The sequence below is a fragment of the Mus caroli genome, unplaced genomic scaffold, assembly GCF_978045245.1.
Source record: "Mus caroli unplaced genomic scaffold, Mus_caroli_1 scaffold_13, whole genome shotgun sequence".
In the NCBI taxonomy this organism is placed as follows: domain Eukaryota; kingdom Metazoa; phylum Chordata; class Mammalia; order Rodentia; family Muridae; genus Mus; species Mus caroli.
In genome coordinates this window covers 62,297,776-62,320,342 of record NW_028227268.1, presented here as the reverse complement: position 1 = coordinate 62,320,342, position 22,567 = coordinate 62,297,776, and the positions used below count along the sequence as shown (strand labels likewise).

General features: G+C 46.3%; 2 protein-coding genes across 2 annotated transcripts in view; one reads left to right on the top strand and one right to left on the bottom strand.

The window, feature by feature from the left end:
- The window catches only part of Top3a (DNA topoisomerase III alpha), a 36,734-nt gene extending 25,649 nt beyond the window's left edge, over window positions 1-11,085 (bottom strand). Inside the window, exon 1 of the mRNA XM_021177566.3 lies at window positions 10,638-11,085. Coding sequence (XP_021033225.1) covers window positions 10,638-10,817 — 180 coding nt within the window. The 5' untranslated portion in view covers window positions 10,818-11,085. The remainder of the gene's footprint in view (window positions 1-10,637) is intronic.
- Window positions 11,086-11,262: 177 nt separating this feature from the next.
- Smcr8 (SMCR8-C9orf72 complex subunit) lies at window positions 11,263-22,487 on the top strand. The gene is made up of 2 exons (XM_021177071.3): window positions 11,263-14,090; window positions 17,947-22,487. The coding sequence occupies exons 1-2, from the start codon at window positions 11,746-11,748 to the stop codon at window positions 18,398-18,400; spliced, it is 2,799 nt and encodes a 932-aa protein (XP_021032730.1). The 5' UTR covers window positions 11,263-11,745; the 3' UTR covers window positions 18,401-22,487.
- The last annotated feature ends 80 nt before the right edge of the window (window positions 22,488-22,567 follow it).

Genomic DNA, 22,567 nt, shown 5'->3' with positions numbered 1-22,567 from the left:
CCGGCTATTTAAAATTTCTTTATGGATTTTGTTTCATGTCTTTCAGGGGTTTGCCTGTGTGCCTATCTGTGTTCCACAAGGGTGCAGTGTTCATGGAAGCCAGAAGAGGGCATCTGACCTCATGGAATTGGAGTTACAGGTTGCTGTGAGCTGCCACGTGGGTGCTGAACTTCAAACCTGAGTCCTCTATAAGAGCAGCCAGTGCTCTCAACAGGTGAGGCATCTCTCCAGCCCCACCGTTTAACTTTCTAACCTCCCTAGCCACACACATTTTCTCCTCCATCTCTACAAAACAACCCAGAGGTCAGAACGCCGGCTTCTCCAATGGAGAACAACTCTGTGGCTGTCCTCCCATGTCCTGCCTTTTACTCTTCAACCCTCTGCTGTCAGTGATGATGAAACTCAGTAGTTCCAACAGTCTGGCCACTTACAAGACTACCTGGGGGTGCTCGCAGGTAAGAGTGCTTGCCATGCAAGTTTCCCAATCTAGAGTTGGTATGTGGACTAAAGGTAGACGGGGAATACTGACTCCACACACCTAAAGCGTTCCTCCTTCCCTCATCACATATATACACACACTAAGAAAACCAAAATGAACAAAAAACCTTTCTATCAGGCTTCTCTCAATCAGTGCAGAAAAAGCACCTTGCTCAAATTCAACACCTTTCCCCAGTTCAGCTAGGACTAGGAAGGAACAGCTTCAACAGTAATAAAGTTGACATACATCATAGAGAAAGGATGAACGCTTTCTCTTTAACAGCAGTAACAATTATCCTTTGGTCCCAGAACTTGGGCTCTCTGAGTTTGAAGCCAGCCTGGTCTACAGGATGAGTTTCAAGACAGTCAAGGCTACACAGAGAAACCCTGTCTCAAAAAAACAAAACAAAACAAAACAAGATCTCAGTTACAACATTAGCACATCCATTCTTGGCCCTGCTCTTCATCGCTATCCTTGAAGTCCCAGCTCTAACACTCTGGCAAGGAAAAGAAATAGAGGACAACATGACCGAACACGAGAAAGAATCTTTATTTACAGACAATATTAGTTTAGGGTTTTTTGTTTGGTTGGTTTTTTTGAGACAGGGTTTCACTGTGTGGCCCTGGCTGGCCTAGAACTCACAGAGATCCCCTTTCCTCTGCCTTCTGAGTGCTGGGATTAAAGGCCTGTGCCACTATGCCTAGCTAACCATGATCTTTTTTGAGATGGAGTTTCACCAGGCAACACTGGCTAACATCAAACTCACAGAATTAGAGGGCATGGACCATCACACCTGGTCCAACACCATCTTTTATATGTGAAAAATTCTAAAAAAATAACAAAAAAAATAATAGACAGTTCCATCAAAATTGCAGGATACACATTCAACACAAAAATCATTACTGTGAGCTGACCACGGTACATACAGCATTTAGAAAGATGAGGCAGGAGGACTGCCACAACTTCAAATTCAAGGGTAGCTTACAATTCCCCTCCATGCTACATATCCCAGGTCACCTTTTCCTGTTCCATGTGTAATTTTCTTCCACTACAACCATGGTAACCTAACTCAGGTGTCTTTTTTTCCCCTTAAAAGGTGTGAATGTACTCATGTATGCTTTTTGGGTGTCCTTACTGAAATTTGATATGGCTAATACAAATACATTTCCTCTATCAGACTAAGGAGGTAATTCCAGACCTCCATGATGGGATCTTGGCTTTGGAACATTGTTTTACTTAATGAACCAAATGGACTCTAAAGGAAACTTAGAGTTTCCCCCTGCACCTCCAATAGGTTAAACCAAATGTGTGGCTTTCCCCTGCTCCTGGTTGCTTCTTGATAAAGTTAATTTGGAAAAATACAGGAAGAATTCATCAAGGTCACAGGGCATTAAGGTCAGATAGAGTCTCAGTGGTGCAGCTGGCTAGTGTGCTAGGCGTCCCTTCCTCACGGCTGCTAAAAAGGGAGGATGGGATAGAAGAACTCAGGCATCACTGCTGAGTGAGGTCCTTTTGTTGTTGTCCTTGTGTTGTTCGTGAAGGAGGATGGAAAGCACAGGAGGATCTGCAGATGGTGTTCTGGAGAAGAAGACAAAGGAGAGATGGAAGACTTTTCAATGTATGATCTTTTTGTCTTGGACAGTAAGAAGGCACCCCTAACTGTATCAATTTAATCCAGACCTTCAAAGGAAGAAAGGCCTGGTACTTTTCTGCATTCAATCCTGGCCTAGATTTAGACTGGAGGATAATGAAAATGGCTTCTAAAGAAAAATATCAATCGTAGTTTTTCCTTATCCTACAAAAGCTCTTTGTAAGAATGAGGCTAGTCGGAGTTTCTTAAGATTGCCTGTCCCCGTGCTGGTGCATTCTGATAAGGGCACCGACTTTCAAGGTCTGAAAGGATTTCTGAAAGCTAACACAGACAAAAGCACACTCCTCTGTTAGCTTGATCCTCTTTGGCCAGAACTGCTGGCTGCCACATATCTATGACCTTACAAAGATTTAATTAATTAATTAATTAATTTTTTTACTTATTCACTGTACATTCTGCTCACTGCTGGCAACAGCTTTTGGAATAGCCCCTGCTCCAGTTGTTTGGGACCCACATGAAGACAGAGTGTACATCTGCTACATATGAGCAGGGAGGACTAGGCCCAGCCTGTGTATGTTCTTCGGTTGGTGGGTCAGTCTCTGAGAGCCCCAAGGGTCCAGGTTAGTTGACTCTGTTGATCTTCCTACGGAATCCTTGTCCCCTTAAGGGGAACTTATAAAATTTAAAGGTACCTTTCTATTGCTGTGATAGAACATCGTGACCACAACAACTTACAGAAGGAAGTTTGGCTTATGGTTCCAGAGGGCTAGGCTCATAATGATAAAGAGAACATGGCAGCAGCAGGACTGTGGCTGGGGAAGCAAGCTGAGAGCACACATCTCAGACAGCAGACACAGAGCAGAGATGGGTGTGTGGCTTTTAAAACTTCTAGAGGCAGAGGCTAGACACAGCAAACTCTAGGACCACATAAAGTGGTCCTGTCTAAAACTACCAAACAAACAAACAAACAAACAACAAACAACACCCCCAATACAAAAAAGGAAGCAAGCAAGCAAACAAACAAATAAAACCCCCAAACCAGCCTCCAGTGGCATTTCTTCTAGCAAGGCCACACCTCCTAACCCTACCCAAAAAGCACCGCCAATGGGACCAAGTGCTCAAATATTTGTGCCTATGGCTGACACTCTCAAACTACCATGTCTTCTGTTTTTAATGTATATGGGTATACTGCTTGGATGTATGTCTGTGCAGCACATGTGTACAATATGAGGCCAAAAGAGCATTACAGCTGGTTGTGAGCCACCATATGGATGCTGACAATTAAATCCAAGTCCTCTGGAAGAGTAGCCGGTGCTCTTAACAACTGAGCCATCCCTCCAGCCCCTAAAAGTTACTGTTTTTTTTTTAATGCTATGATATAAATACTCTTGGAGTAAAAATGGATAGCTGGAAGTTTATCCATGGAGATAACACAGGACCCTGCCTGGAGTCTCCTACCTAACTTGTCACTCCAGCATGACAGCTTTAACAGGGGCTCCTCAGGTGATCTCTGCTGCCACATAGACAGTGGATCTGCTATCTACCTGCTGCCTCTCTATCTGCTAATTACTGCTCATTCAAAAGCAAAAGCACCATTGCAGGTCAGTCTCTGAACTTCAGAGAACATAAAGACCTTTAGCTGGCATGTGTTTTCATTTTCCTCCTCCTCTTCAAGGAAAATCTGTTTATTGAGCACACTGCAAGAGGGTAACCGGCTGAGAAGTAGCGAGACTACCCCTGCAGGCTGGCCTGCGTTTTCTATGAGCTTTGCTTGGGGACTTAAAACCTCATAACAATAGGCACACAAATGATCCTAATCTGTCACATGCCTTAGATATAGTTTAAACTTAGTTGTTCTTTAGTAAGATGGTCCATTTATTTGCTAATGTTGTATGTCTCATGATACTGAAAAAGGAATGCAGTAAATAGAAAAATCAAATGTCAGAAGGATGTAAGAATAATGACATTTGGGCTGGAGAAAGATTAAGACAAAGCAAGGAAACCTTAACAAGTCAGGAAAGTCCTGAGTTATGTAAAGTATATAGAGGACGAGACTTAGAAATGACATACAATATTATATTTTCTTTCTTTCTTCCTTCCTTCCTTTCTTTTTTCTTTGAGACAGGGTTTGTTTATGTAGCTCTAACTGTCCTAAAACTCACTCTGTAGACCAGGCTGTTCTGCCTCCTGCGTACTGGGATTAAAGTCATATGCCACCACACTTGAAAATAGTCTGTTCTGGCCAACACCTGAAATAACTCTTCTATTCCCCTGTCTGTTGCTGTGACAAAGCATTCTTACCAAATGCAACTTAGGGGAAGAAGTGGTGGTTACAGTCCACAACTGAGGGAAGTCAGAGCGGGAACTCAAAACAGAAACCAGGGAGGGACACTGCTTGCTGGCTCATGCTCAGCTAGTGTCTTAGTCAGGGTTTCCATTCCTGCACAAACATCATGACCAAGAAGCAAGTTGGGGAGGTTTATTCGGCTTACACTTCCATGCTGCTGTTCATCACCAAAGGAAGTCAGGACTGGAACTCAAACAGGTCAGGGAGCAGGAGCTGATGCAGAGGCCATGGAGGGATGTTCCTTACTGGCTTGCCTCCCCTGGCTTGCTCAGTCTGCTCTCTTATAGAACCCAAGACTACCAGCCCAGAGATGGTCCCACCCACAAGGGGCCTTTCCCCCTTGACCACTAATTGAGGAAATGCCTTACAGTTGGATTTCATGGAGGCATTTCCTCAACTGAAGCTCCTTTTTCTGTGATAACTCCAGCTGTGTCAAGTTGACACAAAACCAGCCAGTACAGCTAGGTTTCTTATACAGCCCAGGACCACCTCTCCAGAAACGGTGCCACCACTAGAGGCTGGGCCCTCCTACATCAATAAACAAGACAATCTCCCACAGGCTTGTCCGTGGGACAATCTGAGCTGGGCAATCACCCATTAAGACACCCCAACGCACATCACACCACACACACCCACACACCCACCCACACACACACCCGTCTCTCCCAACTGGAAAATATAACCAAAGGTTAAAATGACTGGTATGCTTTTTTTTTCAACTGTCTAAGGGCTCATATTCTCTAGAAATTAGTTTAAGACTATATGAGATGTTATTTGGACAACCTTTTCTTTTTTAAAGATTTATTTATTTATTACATATAAGTACACTGTATCTGTCTTCAGACACACTAGAAGTGGGTATCAGATCTCATTACAGTTAGTTGTGAGCCACCATGTGGTTGCTGGAATTTGAACTCAGGACCTTCAGAAGAGCAGTCAATGCTCTTAACCTCTGAGCCGTCTCACCAGCCCCTGGAAACCATTTATCACTAGTGATTTCTAGTGATTTTTTTCCTGATAATGAAAATGCTGTCCAGATTCAGGATTTCAGATCTTGGTTCAATTACAATATTCCTTCCCTCTCCTTAATGAATAAAATTAAGAAAAAGAAAGCATTAGGCTGGTTGGTGGTGAAGCACACCTTTAATCTTAGCATCTCAGAAGGCTGAAGCAGGGGGATCACTGCAAGTATCGGTCCAGCCTGAGCTACAGAGTGAGACACTGGGTTTTAGTTTCCCTTCCTGCTGCTGTAACAAAGCAACTTAAGGGAGAAGGGTTTATTTGGAGCACAATTCCAGGTTATAGTACATCCTGGCAGGGAAATCACAGCAGCAGAACTTTGGGAGAGAAATGGTCGTGTTACACTCAGTTGAAAGCAGAGAGCAATGAATAATGCATGCATGCCTGTGTACAGCTTGCCTGTGTACAGCTTGCCTTCACTCCAGGATCCCTGCCTAGGGAACAATTTCTACCTTTATTAACATAACCACGATAAACCCCTACAGATATTTCCCCAGGAAAACCTAATCTATTCAATCTCTTATGGAGTCTTTCTTCCTAGGTGAGTCTAGGCTGTGCCAAGTTAACATTTTTATATCTCTACAACAACGGAAACAAATTCCAATGAAAAAAACGTAAAAATCTTTATTAATGTAGCTATTTCATTGACCTCTTTATGAAAACCTGGTAGTGTTTAGTGCAAAATAAAAAAGCCGATCCTAAAATTCACATGGAACTGCACTGGTTCCATAAGACCAAAACAATCCTGGAAAAAACCCAAAAGCTGGAGGACTCAATCTTCTAAATTTCAAAACTCACTATAAAACTACAATAACTAAAACCATCAGACTTAATTAAAAACAAACAAACAAACAAAGAAAACCTGTAGTGACCATGAGCACTAAGAGTAAAGCTGAATGGTAGAACCTGCTATGTTGGCTAAAACCTTCCACATTTTTGTGTAAGATGTTAGTCAGGCGTCTTCCTCATGGCTCTCGATCTCATTTGTTTAAGCAGGGTTTCTCACTGAACCTGGAGCTTGCCAATTCAGCCAGACTGGATGGCCAGCAAGTCCCAGGGATCCTCCTACCTCTGCCTTCAGAGTGTGAGGGTTACAGGTGCACATCACCAAGAGGTGCAGTCACCAAGCCCAGCTTTCTGCGTGGTGCTTGTGATGGAGCTCCGGTCCTTATGCTTGTACTGCAAGCACTTTATTGACCGCCTCCTTAACCCATCTATTTTGTGGTTGTTGTTTTTCCCTAAGTTAAAATTAAAAAAACAAAACAAAACAAAAAAAAAAACCCAATGTGTGTATATGTTCCACATATGTACAGGTACCCACAGAGGCTAGAAGAGGGCACCAGATCCCCTGGAGTTGGAGTTTTAGGTGGCTGTGAGCCATCTGACAGATGCTGTGAACAGAATTCAGGTCCTCTGCAAGGAGAAGCCTCTACTCTTAACCACGGAGCCACCTCTCTGGCCCCTCCTTGTGTTTTTTAAAATAGGGTCTCACCATGTAGCCCAAATTGCCCTCAAATTTGTTTTCCTGATCCGTTTTCTGTATGCTGGGATGACAGTTGTCTTTCTTCCTAACTGATCTTTAAGAAGGGTGCCAAGTCCATTCAACAGACAGACTTCAACAAATGATGCAGGGCTAATAGGTCAACATATATCAAAATATATGAGGTGGGACAGACTTAATACAATATGGAAATATGAACTAAAGAAGTGGATCAAGGGCTGCTGAGATGGCTCAGTGGTTAAGAGCAGTGGCTGCTCTTCCAGAGGTCCTGAGTTCAATTCCCGGCAACCACATGGTGGCTCACAACCATCTGTAACAGGATCTGTTGCTCTCTTCTGGCATGCAGGTATACATACAGACAGAGCACTCATTAAATAAATAAATAAACAAATAAATAAATGTGGGCCAAGGGGCTGGAGAGACAATAGTTAAGAGTACTGTCTGCTCTTACAGAAAACCCAGGCTAATTCCTGGCACCCACATGCCAGTTCATAATTGTCTGTGGCTGCAGTCCCACAGGGGATCCAACACCCTCTCACAGGCACACATGCAGGCAAAACACCCTAATGCACATAATTTTCTTAAAAAGTGGATGAAAGACCACTAAAACTTTGGGACAGCAAGATGGTTCTGAGGGTAAGGGTGTTTGCTGCTAAGCTTGAAAATCTGAGTTCGATTCCTGAAATCCACATGGTAAAGGAGAGAACTGATTCCCATACGTGTTCCTCTGACCACTATACACATGCTGTAGCACATGTGTATCTATACAAGCACAGACACAATACACAAAGGAATAAAAATTTACACTATGAGACTCTCAAGAAAAAAATATGTGCATACATTTTTCTGACACAATATTTGACAATGACATTAAAATTGAGCTAAGATGCAGCTCAGTGGTAGAACAGTTGTCTAGCCTGTGCAAGGCTTGGGGTTTGCTGCATAGTCAAATTTCTCCAAAAAATGATAACCACATGGCCAACAACTAACTGAGAATTAATTCAGTATCACTGGTCAATAAGCTTTTATGAAAATGTAAATTAAAAAACACATTATCAGGTTGGAGAGATGGCTTAGCAGCTAAGAGTACTGGCTGCTCTTCCAGAGGTCCTGAGTTCAATTTCCAGCAACCACATGGTGGCTCATAACCATCTGTAATGAGATCTGATGCCCTCTTCTGGTGTGTCTGAAGACAGCTACAGTGTACTCACACATACAATAAATAAATCTTCTTTTTTTGTTGCTCTTTTAAAGAGACAAAAGTTGGGCTGGAGAGATGGCTCAGTGGTTAAGAGCACTGACTGCTCTTTTGAAGGTCCTGAGTTCAAATCCCAGCAACCATATGGTAGCTCACAACCATCTGTAATGAGATCTGACTCCCTCTTCTGAAGTGTCTAAAGACAGCTACCGTGTATTCACATAACTAATAAATAAATCTTTAAAAAAATAAAGAGACAAAAGTTACCTTCTGGAACTAGATAGTATAATGGCCATACAACCCATACCTCACCACACTTAAGCTTGTACGACCTTTCTTCCAAATTGAAACATGAATCTCCCCAAAAGCCAAGTTCCTGGAACTGAGCTCAAAGTTCCAAGAAATAACTAAGGATTGCAGAAGGCAGCAGGCCCAACTCCAGATACCCAGTGGTGGCAGAGACGACAGACCTGGCAGTCAGACCAAACTGCTTATCTAAGGAAAACAGCTAACTTCCTCATTCTGCCCCAAACAAATCCCTCTCCCCCACCCCCTATCCTTAGCTACAAAATCCCAGCCTGAAGCAAGAAATGTGTATTCTCTTGGACCCTGATCATTGAGTGCTAAGGTCCTGTGCCCTGGTCATGTCATAGTCAGAACTACAAACACCACATTTCTGGCATTAAATATCAATTGCTTTAGCTGTTTGAGCTCATCTGGTTTCTCATCTTTTATTTCTTCCTACAAACTTAACTCTTACTTATCCTTACAGAACAACACAAATCTCAAAATATGTCTGACCAGGGGGCAAGATTGAACTCCAAAGCGATTGACCGCCTTTCATTCTCTACCTCGCCCCCCATTGTCTCTATATAACTTGCCAGCTGGAGACAAGCTGTCTTCTAGGGTTGCCAGCCCTCTGAATAAAATACAGTTTTAAAGACTCAATTCCAATCTACTCAATGGTATCGACAAAGCAGCAATAATCTCTTTTATTCCAGCTTTGGCAGTCTCATCACTGTAGATGTTTCTAAGTGCCGTGATGGTACAGTATTCAGAATCCATGGCTTGGTCTACATAGTGAGTTCCAGGACAAATAGGACTACACCACGGAGGAACCTGTCTCCAAAAACCAACCAACTAGCCATCGAGAGAAAGAGAGGGGGTGGGAGAGAGGGAGAAAAGAATCCCCGGCCAAGTGTGTGTGGGGGCGGGGCGCTCCTTAAAAAAGACATTTAAAAGCCGGGCGTGGTGGCGCACGCCTTTAATCCCAGCACTCGGGAGGCAGAGGCAGGCGGATTTCTGAGTTCGAGGCCAGCCTGGTCTACAAAGTGAGTGCCAGGACAGCCAGGGCTACACAGAGAAACCCTGTCTCGAAAAACCAAAAAAAAAAAAAAAAAAAGACATTTAAGGGGCTGGAAAGATGACTCAATAGTTAAGAGCACTTGATGCTCTTTCAGAGGACTTAGGTTCGATTCCCATACCCCACATAGTGGCTCACAACCATTTGTCCCTCAAGTTCTAGGTGATCTGATACCCTTTCTGGCCTCGGTGGACATGTGTCTGACACACAGGCATACATGTAGGGAAAACACCCATAGACATTAAAAAAAAAAAAAAAAAGACATTTAAGCAGTAGTTAGGCTGGATGTCAGTCTGTAACCCCAGTACTTAGAAGACAGAGGCAAACAGATCTCCATTGTTCAAGGCCAGCCTGATCTACTTAGCAAGTTCCAGGACAGCCAGGGCTACATCGTGAGACCCTGTCTCCAAAACAGAAAAGAAAAAATTATTACTCAAAGACATTTTTAAGAGGTGAAGTAGTTAGGGGCCAGCGCCCACCTAACCTTGGCTCCCCCTTCCGGGTATTTCACAACTGGAGGCAAAGGTCTGGAGATCTAACTGTTTGCAAAGAAAAGGGAACAGCTCCTAGGAAGGACCTCCAGCTGAATGATAACGCAACAGTCCTTGGGGTTTTACCCTTCTCACCTCCGTTTTCCTTTGTCAGGAGTCAATCCTATCTTTCGTGTATCTTAGAGTCTATAGGAGTAGTAATTGACTTCTCTAGTTCCTAAACCTAAGTGTTACCCCTAGGGTGTCACAGGGTCTGCAGAAGGCAGGGACAGGATTCCATAAGTAAGGCTTGAACGCCAAGTTAAAGGGGTTGGTTACCGCTTTCCAATACTACTGAACTTGTGATTGACCAAGGAAGAATTTTAAAATACACGTTTTCTCACACTCCAGACCCAAAGACCGGAGAGCAATCCTCCACTGGTATGTGAGCCGAGCAGACAGATACAGTGAGCAAAGGTCTATCAAAAGCATGAAAGTTTTACATTTACAAAAGGCCTGAAGGTTAGAGAGAACCCGAGAAGTGAGGGCGGCCAGGAGGGGCCCTCTCGCAAAATAGGCGGAGTCGCTTTCGCCCGGGCTCCCGGTACCCAACGCGCTGTCCGACTTTGTGGGCGTTCCTCGGGGAAGCAGAACCCAAGTGCTTCTTACCCGCCTCATACGCCCGTTGGACAGCAAGTCGGCGATCCCCTTGGCAGCGTCGTTTTTCTCCGCCACGCAGAGAACTTTTCGCACTCCTCGGAAGGCCACTTCCATGGCAGCGCGGGACAGGGCACGGCCTCCAGGCCGTCGCTGCCACTGAAACGCTAAGAGGGTGACCGGGAAGATCATTCCCTAGGTCCTGCTCCAGCAGCAACTCCACGGGTGCCCGTGCATGCTGGAGAACCCAGAGGAAAAGCCACGAGGAACTCTGAGAGCCACCTTAATATAAATGCAGTTTTTCCAGGCAACTGCCGCCTCGATCAGAAACCCACACGTCGCAGTAACGCTTAAACTCGCGCTCACAGACAACTTCCGCCCACTACGCCACTAAGCAGCCTTGAACTACAACTCCCAGAATGCCTCATGCCCTGGGCACGTTCATCCAACACCGTTTCCCCTCTTCCCTTCCACCCCACTGTATTCTATTTTCCCTTTCTTTATGACAATGGGTAGTTAACCGGACTTGTCCTCTGGAAGAACTGATTGGCAGGGCCTCTTAAAAGGCGCCACTAACTTGGAAGTCTGTGTGGGCGTTTCCGGGTCACGCGACGCTGATGCTGGGGAGTCATGTGATACCAAGATGGCGGTGCCGCGGTAGCTTCCCTGGGACAGTACGGTCCTAGGAGCGGCGACAGTTTCTGCCCTTAGGTCGTGGGGAGACTCATTTGACTGATTCTGCGGTAGCCCGTGGCGAGGATTAATGACCTGATCAGAGCTGGGACTGTTGATGTCGCCGGTAGGTTCCGGGGAGTGCTGGTGACCTAGGTTCAGGAACCTTGCGCCGGCCCGGGCAAACGCTGGAGAATGGCCAGCCTCCGTCATCTGGACCTGCAGCTTTGGAGTTCATGAGGCGTCCCCAGGGCATCACAGGTCCCAAACCTCGAGAGTCTGCGGCAATTCGAGCTCTTGGTTGTGTGAGAGGGCAGTTTAGGATCCCCGGAAGTGCAAAGAAGGCCGCAAGAACTTCGCTTTCTCATCCAGAGGCCTGACTCTCCCTCCGACTAACCCTGCATTATTTTCCATTTCCTCTCAATGTGCTCGCCATATTTCAGGAAATATGATCAGCGCCCCTGATGTGGTGGCCTTCACCAAGGAAGACGAATACGAGGAAGAACCTTACAATGAGCCCGCTTTGCCTGAGGAGTACTCAGTCCCTCTCTTTCCTTATGCCAGCCAGGGGGCAAACCCCTGGTCTAAACTGTCTGGGGCCAAGTTCTCCAGGGACTTCATCCTCATTTCCGAGTTCTCTGAGCAGGTGGGACCCCAGCCCTTGCTTACCATCCCCAATGACACCAAAGTTTTTGGCACTTTTGATCTTAATTACTTCTCTTTGCGGATTATGTCGGTGGATTACCAGGCTTCATTCGTAGGCCATCCTCCGGGTTCTGCCTACCCCAAGTTGAACTTTGTGGAAGACTCTAAAGTGGTACTGGGAGACTCTAAGGAAGGGGCCTTTGCATATGTGCACCACCTCACCTTGTACGACCTGGAGGCCAGGGGCTTTGTGAGGCCCTTTTGTATGGCTTATATCTCTGCAGACCAGCATAAAATCATGCAGCAGTTCCAAGAGCTCTCAGCCGAATTTTCCAAAGCTTCTGAGTGCTTGAAGATGGGCAACAGGAAGGCATTCGCTGGGGAACTTGAAAAAAAGCTGAAAGACTTGGATTACACGAGGACAGTGCTACACACAGAAACCGAGATCCAGAAGAAAGCCAATGACAAGGGTTTTTATTCTTCTCAGGCGATTGAGAAAGCCAATGAACTGGCCAACGTGGAGAAGTCCATCATCGAACATCAAGATTTGCTGAGGCAGATCCGCTCATACCCTCGTCAGAAGATGAAGGTCCCTGACTTGCATCCTGGTGATACAGAGCAAACCCAGGATCAGGCTGACCAGGTATCCACTACCTCTAATCCTGAGGAGTCCGCTAATGCAGACCTTTATACCTGCAGACCGGCTTACACCCCCAAACTCATCAAAGCAAAGTCCACCAAGTGTTTTGACAAGAAGTTGAAGACCTTGGAGGAACTCTGTGACACTGAGTATTTCACTCAGACCCTGGCCCAGCTTAGCCACATTGAACACATGTTCAGAGGAGACCTGTGCTACCTCCTGACCAGTCAGATTGACAGAGCGCTTCGAAAACAACAGCCCATAACGAATTTCCTCTTTGAAGATTTTGTAGAGGTGGATGACAGGATGGAGAAGCAAGAGAATGTACCCTCTCAGCCCAGTCAGGACAGGCTGCCTCCCAAGCCTGTAGAAGAATGCCCCATTCCTAAAGTGTTAATTAGCGTTGGCTCTTACAAGTCCAGTGTGGAGTCTGTATTGATCAAGATGGAGCAGGAACTTGGCGATGAAGAGTACACGGGAGTAGAGGCACGCAGTTTTGACCCCCAAGAGAACCTGGACTACCTGGATATGGATATGAAAGGGAGCATCAGTAGTGGGGAAAGCATTGAGGTGCTGGGCACCGAGAAGTCAGCCTCTGTGTTATCGAAATCTGACAGCCAGGCCAGCCTCACCGTGCCATTGAGCCCCCATGTAGTCCGTAGCAAAGCGGTCAGCCACAGGACAATCAGCGAGGACAGCATTGAAGTCTTAAGCACCTGCCCTTCTGAGGCCCTCATTCCTGATGACTTTAAGGCCAGCTACCCAAGTGCCATTAATGAAGAAGAAGCCTATGCGGATAATGAGGGGGCCATCCATTTCCAAGCAAGTGCTGGCTCACCAGAACCGGATGAGACTCAGGAGGGCAACTTGGAAAATATCCCATCCCAAATAGACTCCAGCTGCTGTATTGGAAAGGAGAGTGAAGGTCACTTGGTGCCTCTCCCAACCCCAGCCTTCACTCTTTCTGATGAGGACAGTGTGGTGAGCATTCCCCCACAGCGCTACATACAGAAGGACCAGGGGCTCCACGTGGACTTTGGAGTGGAAAACACTGACCCTTCTCCCCGAGACAACAGTTGTGAAATGTTCCCAGCTTATGAGCTGGATCCAAGCTGCCTTCTGGCTAGCCGAGATGTTAGTAAGATGAGCCTGGATAACTACTCAGATACCACTAGCTACATGGGCAGTGTGGCCTCTACCAGCTCAGACAGAATCCCCTCTGCACCTCCTGCTGGCCTATCCTCTGAGAGGCACAAAAAGAGAGCTGGCCAGAATGCCTTAAAATTCATCCGCCAGTACCCTTTTGCCCACCCAGCCATCTACTCCCTGCTCAGTGGGAGGACACTTGTGGTCCTGGGCGAAGATGAAACCATCGTCAGGAAGCTGGTGACTGCACTGTCCATCTTTGTTCCCAACTATGGCTGCTATGCCAAGCCCGTGAAGCACTGGATTTCTTCCCCTTTGCATATTATGGATTTCCAGAAGTGGAAGCTTATTGGCCTACAAAGGTAACTGGTTCCAGGAGGTGGGGAAGAGCCCTAAACATTACAAGATGAAGCAGGTTTAGGATCTGTGGACCCTAAAAAGGAAAGCCTGCTCCTAGACAGTGGCTAACCCTACTCACTATTCTTTCCTTTGGCAAATCACTCTTGATCCTGTTGCTTTCTCTTATCTTGGAGCAGGGGATTCACAGTTGCTAAGAGATTGCCAATCCTGGCTCATCCCCACTTCCATGTCAGAACTGTTTGGGAGAATTAATTTCCTCATGTATGTGAGTGGTGCTATCGATAGAACCCAGGTCCTGCGCATGCTAGGCAGACACACTACTTATATTTACATGCCCTGAATCGTGACTCCCCAGTCAGATTCTGATTCCATTTGTCTGGGGTAAACACAGCAGTCTTCGTTCAGTGAAGTCAGAGAATAGCTGGACTTGAAGATCTTACGTTCTGATTCCAGTCACAATGGTGTAAAGGATTGTGGCTGTCACTGTGGAAGATGTAGAACTCCAGTAACTTGTACTCTGCTGTTCTGTTTGCTCTGAAAGTGAGGAGTCAAAAGAGTTTGTCCTGCCCTTGTTTGAAATCCCTTCAGAGTTTATGGTGCTACCCTGTCAAGCCTCATTCACATAGATATCTAGGTAGGTCATTCCTGTGTTCCAAGAAAATAGGAAAATAAAGTTGACTTATTGAATAGACCTTTTGCAATGGTCATTGAATGGTCACTGCCCAGTGCCTGAATTACAAGCCAATTCAGCCATGTTGACTCTGGCCTCTATTTCACTGTGCCACCGGCTTAACCTCTCTGAGGCTATTTCTTTCACTGCAGACAGCTGGCAAGTCTGTTTTATGATAGCAGATTCCTGGTCTGTACAAGTGTGCACCCTCTTAAAATGAAGGAGACAGACAGGGCCACAGATTTCAGCGAGATGCCCTGGAAATGACAGTTGAGCCACTGCACAGAATCTCAAGTGGTAAAGTGTCTGCTAGCATATGAGATACCATGTGAGTATCCTGCTGAGGGGCGCAAATGCTAGGAATGTTCCTGCACAAGTGTCAGTGTTTATGCAATGCTTGTGCCCCAAAGGATGACTTACTGGGGGTCAATGAGGTGCCAGAAGTGGCATGCCAATAGGTAGGTCACAGCTAATCCAGAGAAGCCCTAGGGAAGTGAGGTGAGACCATGACACTACAACACTGTGAGGTGAAAATCTTCAGAGGTGTGGTTGCAGAGGGAGCTGCAGGGGACTGGGTCACAGGTGCTGCCACCCTCACTGCAGTGGATTTGCTGGGTACCTATCCTGTGCAGGGGACGCCCTGTGCTCACCTTATGCCGTATGGAGCTATAGAAGGGCCCCGATTGGGAGTGTGTTATTTTAGAACAGTACCTGGCCTTAGAATTTATTTGTTGTGAGGCCAGTCTAGGCTATATTAGCAAGACAAAAGCTTTATAAAAAAGTGATTGAGAGAGGTGCTTTTGTGTAGTGGCTCTCTTGTCCACAGAGCTGTGAGCAATTTTTCACAGGGCTATTTTTGTAAGCTGGGTTCATCTAGATCCTCCAGTCTTGGCTTCAGCTGGAACTGCTCAAGTAAAGGTTTTAAAGAATCCCACCTTGAACCCCAGGCTTCACTGCCCTTGGCTCTTTTCACTTGGTTCTTTCCAGGCCTTCTGCATGGAAACAGGGTTAGAGTAGCCGATGGTGAGTCCGCCATCATTTTAAATAAAACACCAGGGAGGAATGTGTGGCTTGATAAACAGTGAGAAGGTCAGGAATGATGGGTAAGCAAGACCTAGTTCTAATAGAAGAGAGAGTGTGTGACAGAGGCTTAGGCAGAGTCCTAGCTGGGTGACCTTAGATTCCTCATCCTTGTGGCCTCCCAGATTTGGATAGCAGCAGTCTGGGTTTGGAAGAATAGGCTGTGTTCACCGAAATGTAATACAAAGTCTGGGGGCCTGGTTGTGTATTTGGCTTCCTGAGTGAGGAAGAATGTTGTGGGACACAGAAACAGATGAACTTGGAAGGAGCCAGCATCCTGCCACCACTGGGAGGAAGGAATGCTAATGCTGAATTTTATGAAACTGGACATCACAACAGAGATGGAGGGTCAGACGGTTAGGAGCTAAGTTTGAGTCTATCACTTGCTAAGCTCAGGGTTTGCCAGGAACCCTCGGTGGGAGTAAAGGCAAATTAAATGTGATTGAGAAGCTTGTGTGGCGTCTGCAAGGCCCCTGGTTGGGGTGTGGTGGATGCTATAGGGAAGCCATTGGAGGCAAGAGGGTAGTCCTGAAGAAGACAGTCTCTTGAGTTCTTAGTGTCCTCGTGAACTACCCTGTTCATGAGGCCCCAGTTCTCCCTTGTTCATGGGGTATGCTGTATACCCACTGCCACTGGTTCAGGGTTTAGGGCCTATGTGAGTCTTGCCATGGTCTTCAGGCGTTTCACAGTTGCTAGCTCCCACTCTGGTCTAATTTACCCACAACAAGACAACACTCTAGGATAACACTCTAGGACATTCTTCATCAGAGTCTCAATTCCCAGCTCAAGGCTTGGTTAGGTAGTAGGTGCTTGATTAATCATTATTAAATTCAACAAGAAGGGGAAAAAATGGTTCCAGTGGCTTTTCTTGTTGTATGGCACCATGTCTTATATAAGCCCTAAATATGTAAAATCTTGTGAGACCAGTGGGTAATGCCTACTTTTGTAGGAAGACTGCTTTTTTGGAGGGTGTAAGTAGGGAGGGTGTATTTTTGTCTTTGGTTTTTTTTTTTTTTTTTTTTGTTGTTGTTGTTTTGTTTGTTTGTTTGTTTTTTGAGACAGGATTACTCTGTATAGTCCTGGCTGCCCTGGAACTCACTCTATAGACTAGGCTATCTCAAACGTAAAAAGATCTGCCTGCCACTGTCTCCCAAATGCTGGGACTAAAGATGTGTGCCACTTCTGCCCAGCTGGGAAGACTGCTCTAAAGGAGAGCTTTTTTTTTTTTTTCTTGTGTTGCTGGAATGGAAACCAGGGACGTGCATGGCAGGCAAATGATCTACCTACTCTAGCCCTACCCTTGAGTAAGGCTGTTGTTCTTATAGGGTGTTTTGTTTTGTTTTTAGAAGTTTATTACAGATTCAAAGGTGGGAATTTAAGAGGGGGTCAGAGCACTATGCTTTCTGAACTAGACATGAAGGTCAGCTGTATGGTGAGCAAGCACCAGCTGACAGGGACAGGAACATTAGAGTGAAGCTAGGGAAAGAGGAGGAACTTAGGCAGGCCCTTTTGAGTTAGGACTCAGAAACTTGAGGTTTTTAGGGAACAGCCTCGGGAGGCTGAGCACTTTGCCTGTTCCACTTCACCTCTTGGAACACACACTGCTGGGCAGTAGGGACATAACCCAAGGGAGATGCAGCCCAAGGCCTCTAGAACAGAGAATTCGTTAGCAGTCACCATACTGGCTGGGTATGGGCTCAGAGTAGTAACAGTGGTAGCTGTATCCCACTGCAGGCCAGGCCCCATCCTTAGGTGACTTATTTTGTCTCTCTGGTTACCCCAGGAAGAATGGGGACAGTGAGAAGTGGAGTTGAGGCTCAGAAAGGGTAAAAGATTAATTGAGCTAATATCCCAGAGATGAGGGAAGCCCAAGTAGAGTTCCAGGGAGAGCAGCCAGGCAGATAGTCCTGGAGCACCACTGGAAGTTTGGCTCACTATGTGGACCATCCATTTAGGCGAGTAATGATGCTTCAGAGACCACAAGGAGTTGCATCGTTGAGGGCCTTGAGGACCAAAGCACTTGATGAGTGTGAGTTAGTTTGTGGATAGTGAGCTTCATCTCTTAAGCAGCTGCTCCCATTTTTCTGACCTTGGCCTATCTTTTTCAGAGTGGCCTCTCCTGCCAATGTGGGTACCCTCCATACCCTGAGCCGTTACAGCCGTTATACAAGCATCCTGGACCTGGACAGCAAGACCCTACGCTGTCCCCTCTACAGGGGTACACTAGTACCCCGCCTGGCTGACCATCGCACTCAGATCAAGCGGGGCAGCACATACTACCTTCATGTCCAGAGCATGCTCACCCAGCTCTGCTCCAAGGCATTCCTCTACACCTTTTGCCACCACTTGCATCTGCCCGCCCACAGTGAGGAGACACAAGAAGCAGTGGCCAGCAGACAAACCAGCTTCCTAAAGCTAAACCTGGGGCTCGTGAACGAGGACATCAGAGTGGTACAGTACCTGGCTGAGCTTTTGAAACTGCACTATATGCAGGAGTCACCAGGGACCACCCACCCACTGCTCAGGTTTGACTATGTCCCCAGCTTTTTGTACAAAATCTAAGGGTTCCAGCCACTGTGACCAAGACCTGTGACTCAGGGCATGGGGAGGGAAAAGGGTTGGTGTGACTAAATAGTTGCCTGAGCTGGAGTGTTGAGCCTTCTGGTGTCAGCGGGAAGGAAACAGGTGGCAGTTATAGTTCCAACATAGCCCTGGGCAGTGTGTGATGTGGGCTGAGCAGAGGTGGCACCTGGCCCTCCAGAGGTGACCAGAAGAACAGTAGCAGCTGCTCCTGGTTCATTAAGGAAGTAGCTCCCAAATAAGGGGGTGTCCTTAATTTTCCAAGGATCAGCAGTCTGAGCAGGAAGAGAAAGCCCCAGACTGTGGCACTGGAAAAGATGAGGCTATGTAGCCAAAGCCCAAATGACGTCTGAGTGGCACAATCAGCCTGGGCGCTGTGACGATGCGGTGGGAAGCAGGACAGCCGTCGCCTCCATCTACCTCTAACAAGGCCCGTTACTTGGCATCCTGGAGCCTGATAACCGAGAGGAGGCTCCTGAACAAGGCCACAGAGGAACAGTGCTCTGGTCAGCTGCAGAGACACATCTGGGCTGCGGACCACAAGCAGCTCCTGTCCATTCTTTGCCTCTACCAAGGCATTGCTCATCAAGTCCCTGGGCCATTGTGACAGTGGTCACTAGCCCTGGATGTAAAGCAGATGCCAAATGGCTACAGCCAGTTTGAGAAGTACTTTGGGAGCTGTAGATGAAGCAGACCATAAGGCCATCACCACTGTGCGTGGCAGGAGCTGCCCACTGGCTCCTCTCAGCCAGAGCATTACCTCTGACTTCCCCTGGGAAGATTGGCAGACACTTACCTCCTGAGGGCTTGTGGGCTTTGTAACAGCTAAGTTCTGGTTGGCTGGCTGGCTGGCATGCTGACTGAACCATCTGAGCAAGGATGTCCTGTACTCGCTTCTGGGTGGCTATCTTTATATACACTTCTGGGAGGCAGTGTATAAGTCCCACAGTCATTCCCATCATGTTCCTTTCCCTTTCAAGGGACTCTGAACCTGGGAGGAAGGCACCTTTTAGTCCCCACCCCTGGTGGCCATCATCATGACCTCCCTGGAATTCCTGTTGCAGCTGCTCGTGTGCATGGAATGCTTCTCATAATCTTGAAAATGTGAGACCTTTTAAAAAACTTTCCTCCCTAAACAGGAGGAGCTCTGGTTGGTACTGCTGCTTTTAAATTTGCTCCAAAAAGCTGCAGTAAATTAGACCTGGATCAGCAGCCTGGTGTATGCATCAGTTAGATGCTGTGTCCCTGACCTCAGGTCTGTCAGCAGGTCACACTACTGAGGTCTCAGAAGGAACCTGTGGAAGCCAAGTAATCAAAGAGAGCATGTCACTCTTGGGTCGCATTCCTTGCCTATGTCTTTGACACAAAGTTGCAGCCTGTTTGTCCTGGTCGAGAGGGTATGGGATTTTGCTTCTGAGCCTGTGACAAAACCAGAAAGATGGCACTGCCTTCACTAGTTTGTGTCTGTTACATGCATTACAGACACCTTTGTGGCTGTAGTTTCTCCTCACGGGCTCCCTCATCTGCTATTGCTTCTTAGTGTTCTAGATGCCACGGTTGACTGGTTGGCTAGGTTCCCTTTCCTTAGGTCTCCAAGGATGAATGTGCTAGAGTTTAAGAGCCAGCTAGGGAGGTGATCAGTTGCTGGACTACTGCCTAACATGGTGAATACTGTGTGCCCCTGTACTGAGAAAGGCAGCAGCCATGCCTGGCCTTCTGGATACTGAAAGTATACACACACACACACACACACACACACACACATGGCATTCAGCCACAGGGTGGCTCAGAAGACAAAGCCAAGTCTGGTGGGGAGTGGGCAGAACAGTTTTGTGTGGCAGCCATGGAAATGGTGAACAGGTTCCTCTCTTGAATGGCTCCTCACTAAGACTGACAAGGGTTTGAACTCCATTTACAGTTTTGGGGTTTTTTTGAAACAGGATCTCATATAACCCTGAACTCTTGACCCTTCTGCCTTGACATTGCAACTGCTAGAATTATAGGTGTTTGCCACTAGAACCAATGTCTAGATTTAGACTTTGGTTTTAAATTTTTGTTGTGTTGATTTAAAAGGATTAATGCTGAAACCATGCTTCCCCTCAGAGGTTATCAATCCTTGGGTCTGAGTTCAGATAGAGGCAGTTAATTCTCTGTTCCTTTGTTTTAGAGGACTGGAATCTTCTAAAAGTAGTACATGTGTACACCTTGATGTTGTAGAGACTTATGCAACAGGACTCAAGTTTTCAGTTGGTCATGGGGCATAGTGGCACACACCTTTAATCCCAGTACTTAAGAGAAGAGGCAGGTAGATGTCTGCAACCTTGAGGCCACCCTGATCTGCATGATGACCCTCAGGCCAGGCAAGGCTATGACACTGTCTCAAAAAAGAAGCTTCCATTTAAAGTGTTTCTCAAGTACCAGGCTAGTAAAGATTTTGTTGCTGTTGTTCTGTTGAGCCAGTCTCAGATAGCCCAAGCCAACATTGAACTCTGTATGTAGCTAAGGATGACTTTGAACTTCTGATCCTCCTGCCTCCACGTGCTGAGATTGCATGCCTGCCATGAGTTTTACAGATCAATCCAGAGCTTCATACACACTAGGCAGACACTATACCACCTGAGCTCTAGCCCTAGCCTGGCCAGTTTAGTAAAATAACTATTAAGGATGCCCCACAGATGACGGAGCTCCTCACTACTCCTATCATTTTGAGCTCTGGCACTAAAACTGGTAAGCTGTTGGTTTCAACTGGACTGTCAAGCAGTTATTACTGCAGTAACTAAAGTTGCTCTGAAACTTGGAACTGGACTGTGGTTGTGACCTGTCCATCCTGATCTGGCCTGTTTTTAGATCAGGTACAATACTTAAAATACAAATGATTTCAACTTTATCTAAATTAGTTACCATTTCATAATCCTGGAAGGCCATGAGACCTCCCTTCTCCTTTGCCAAGTATCAAAGCCAGCAGTTGAGCTTGTGGTCCTGGAGGCATAGCTTCTAGAATATCTGTATGCATCTTGGCCATCCATCTGCTACGTTAAGTCCATGCCATTCCCCCAGCCTGAATGCTGCATATTGGACCAGTGTCCTGTGCCACCGCCATGGTTTGTCTGAGATGGCTGGGTGGTGTTAGCTCTCCTAATGATGGATGATGGATCAGACATGCGAGGCCTTTGGAGGAACCAAATCCTCATGGCAGTGAGGCCATCCAAGCTACTTTTTACTTCCCTAGAAAGCTCCTAAGAAAGTGCCTTGGCTTGTACTTTAAAACTAAGCCAGCTTTCTGGCTTCACTCTAATACTGTTATCAAACTGGAATCTTTAACGGAGGCATTGCAGAAAGGAGAGGGAATTGGGTTTCTTTTGCTCAGAAAGCAAAGCTTCCCTTGATTTTAACAACTGTTTCTCTAAGTCCTTGGCCCACTAAGATCTGGTTCTGTTAAAGCTTTGGGAAGGAAGAAAGAGGAACAAAGATGTTGCAGTGGAAAAAGAGCATCCCACAGGGCCCTAACTTGGGCCAGCTGTCTTTAGCTAGGCAGGAAGCACAGTGGCCCCACAGAGATGAGGGGACAAATATCCTACCATACCACATGCAAACTGACACCACGGCAACAGTAATAACAATGGGCCAGCTCCCAGGGAGCCCTGGCCAAATTCTCTTATGCTGGACAGCTGGAGCTACAAGCTGGACAGAGCACACAGCAGTTGCAGTACACACAGTCTGTTAACTTGTTTTCTAAGAAGCTATTTTATTACTGCATGTTCCCACTGTCTGTAAATCTGTCCCAGCTGTGCTGCAGTCACAGTGCTGGAACCAGAGCACTGCAGATGTGATCATGTCCCACAGGCATCGTGCGCAAAGGCTTAGAATAAATGCCAAATAAATAGGAGTGTACTTTTTAAGATATTAATTTATTTGAGTTCAGATATTTTTAAAATATAAAAACTGGTTGTATTTTTTAAAAATATAATTCTTGTAGACATTCTGTGGGTAAAAATTTGATTGTCCATATTAAAAAGTTACTGATGGTTTGCAATTCAGCGATGTACAAATAAAGATCTTTCAGAAGGTGGCATCTGGGTTCCTAATTGTAGGAAGGAGCTGCTTATCTCAGGTGGGTGGGATATAAAGCCTTTGGCCTCTGCTGATTCT

Coding starts and splice junctions, on each gene's coding strand:
- Smcr8 (XM_021177071.3), top strand. CDS start 11,746: ATGATCAGCGCCCCTGATGTGGTGGCCTTCACCAAGGAAGACGAATAC. Junction 14,091..17,946: donor AAGCTTATTGGCCTACAAAG/GTAACTGGTTCC, acceptor TATCTTTTTCAG/AGTGGCCTCTCCTGCCAATG.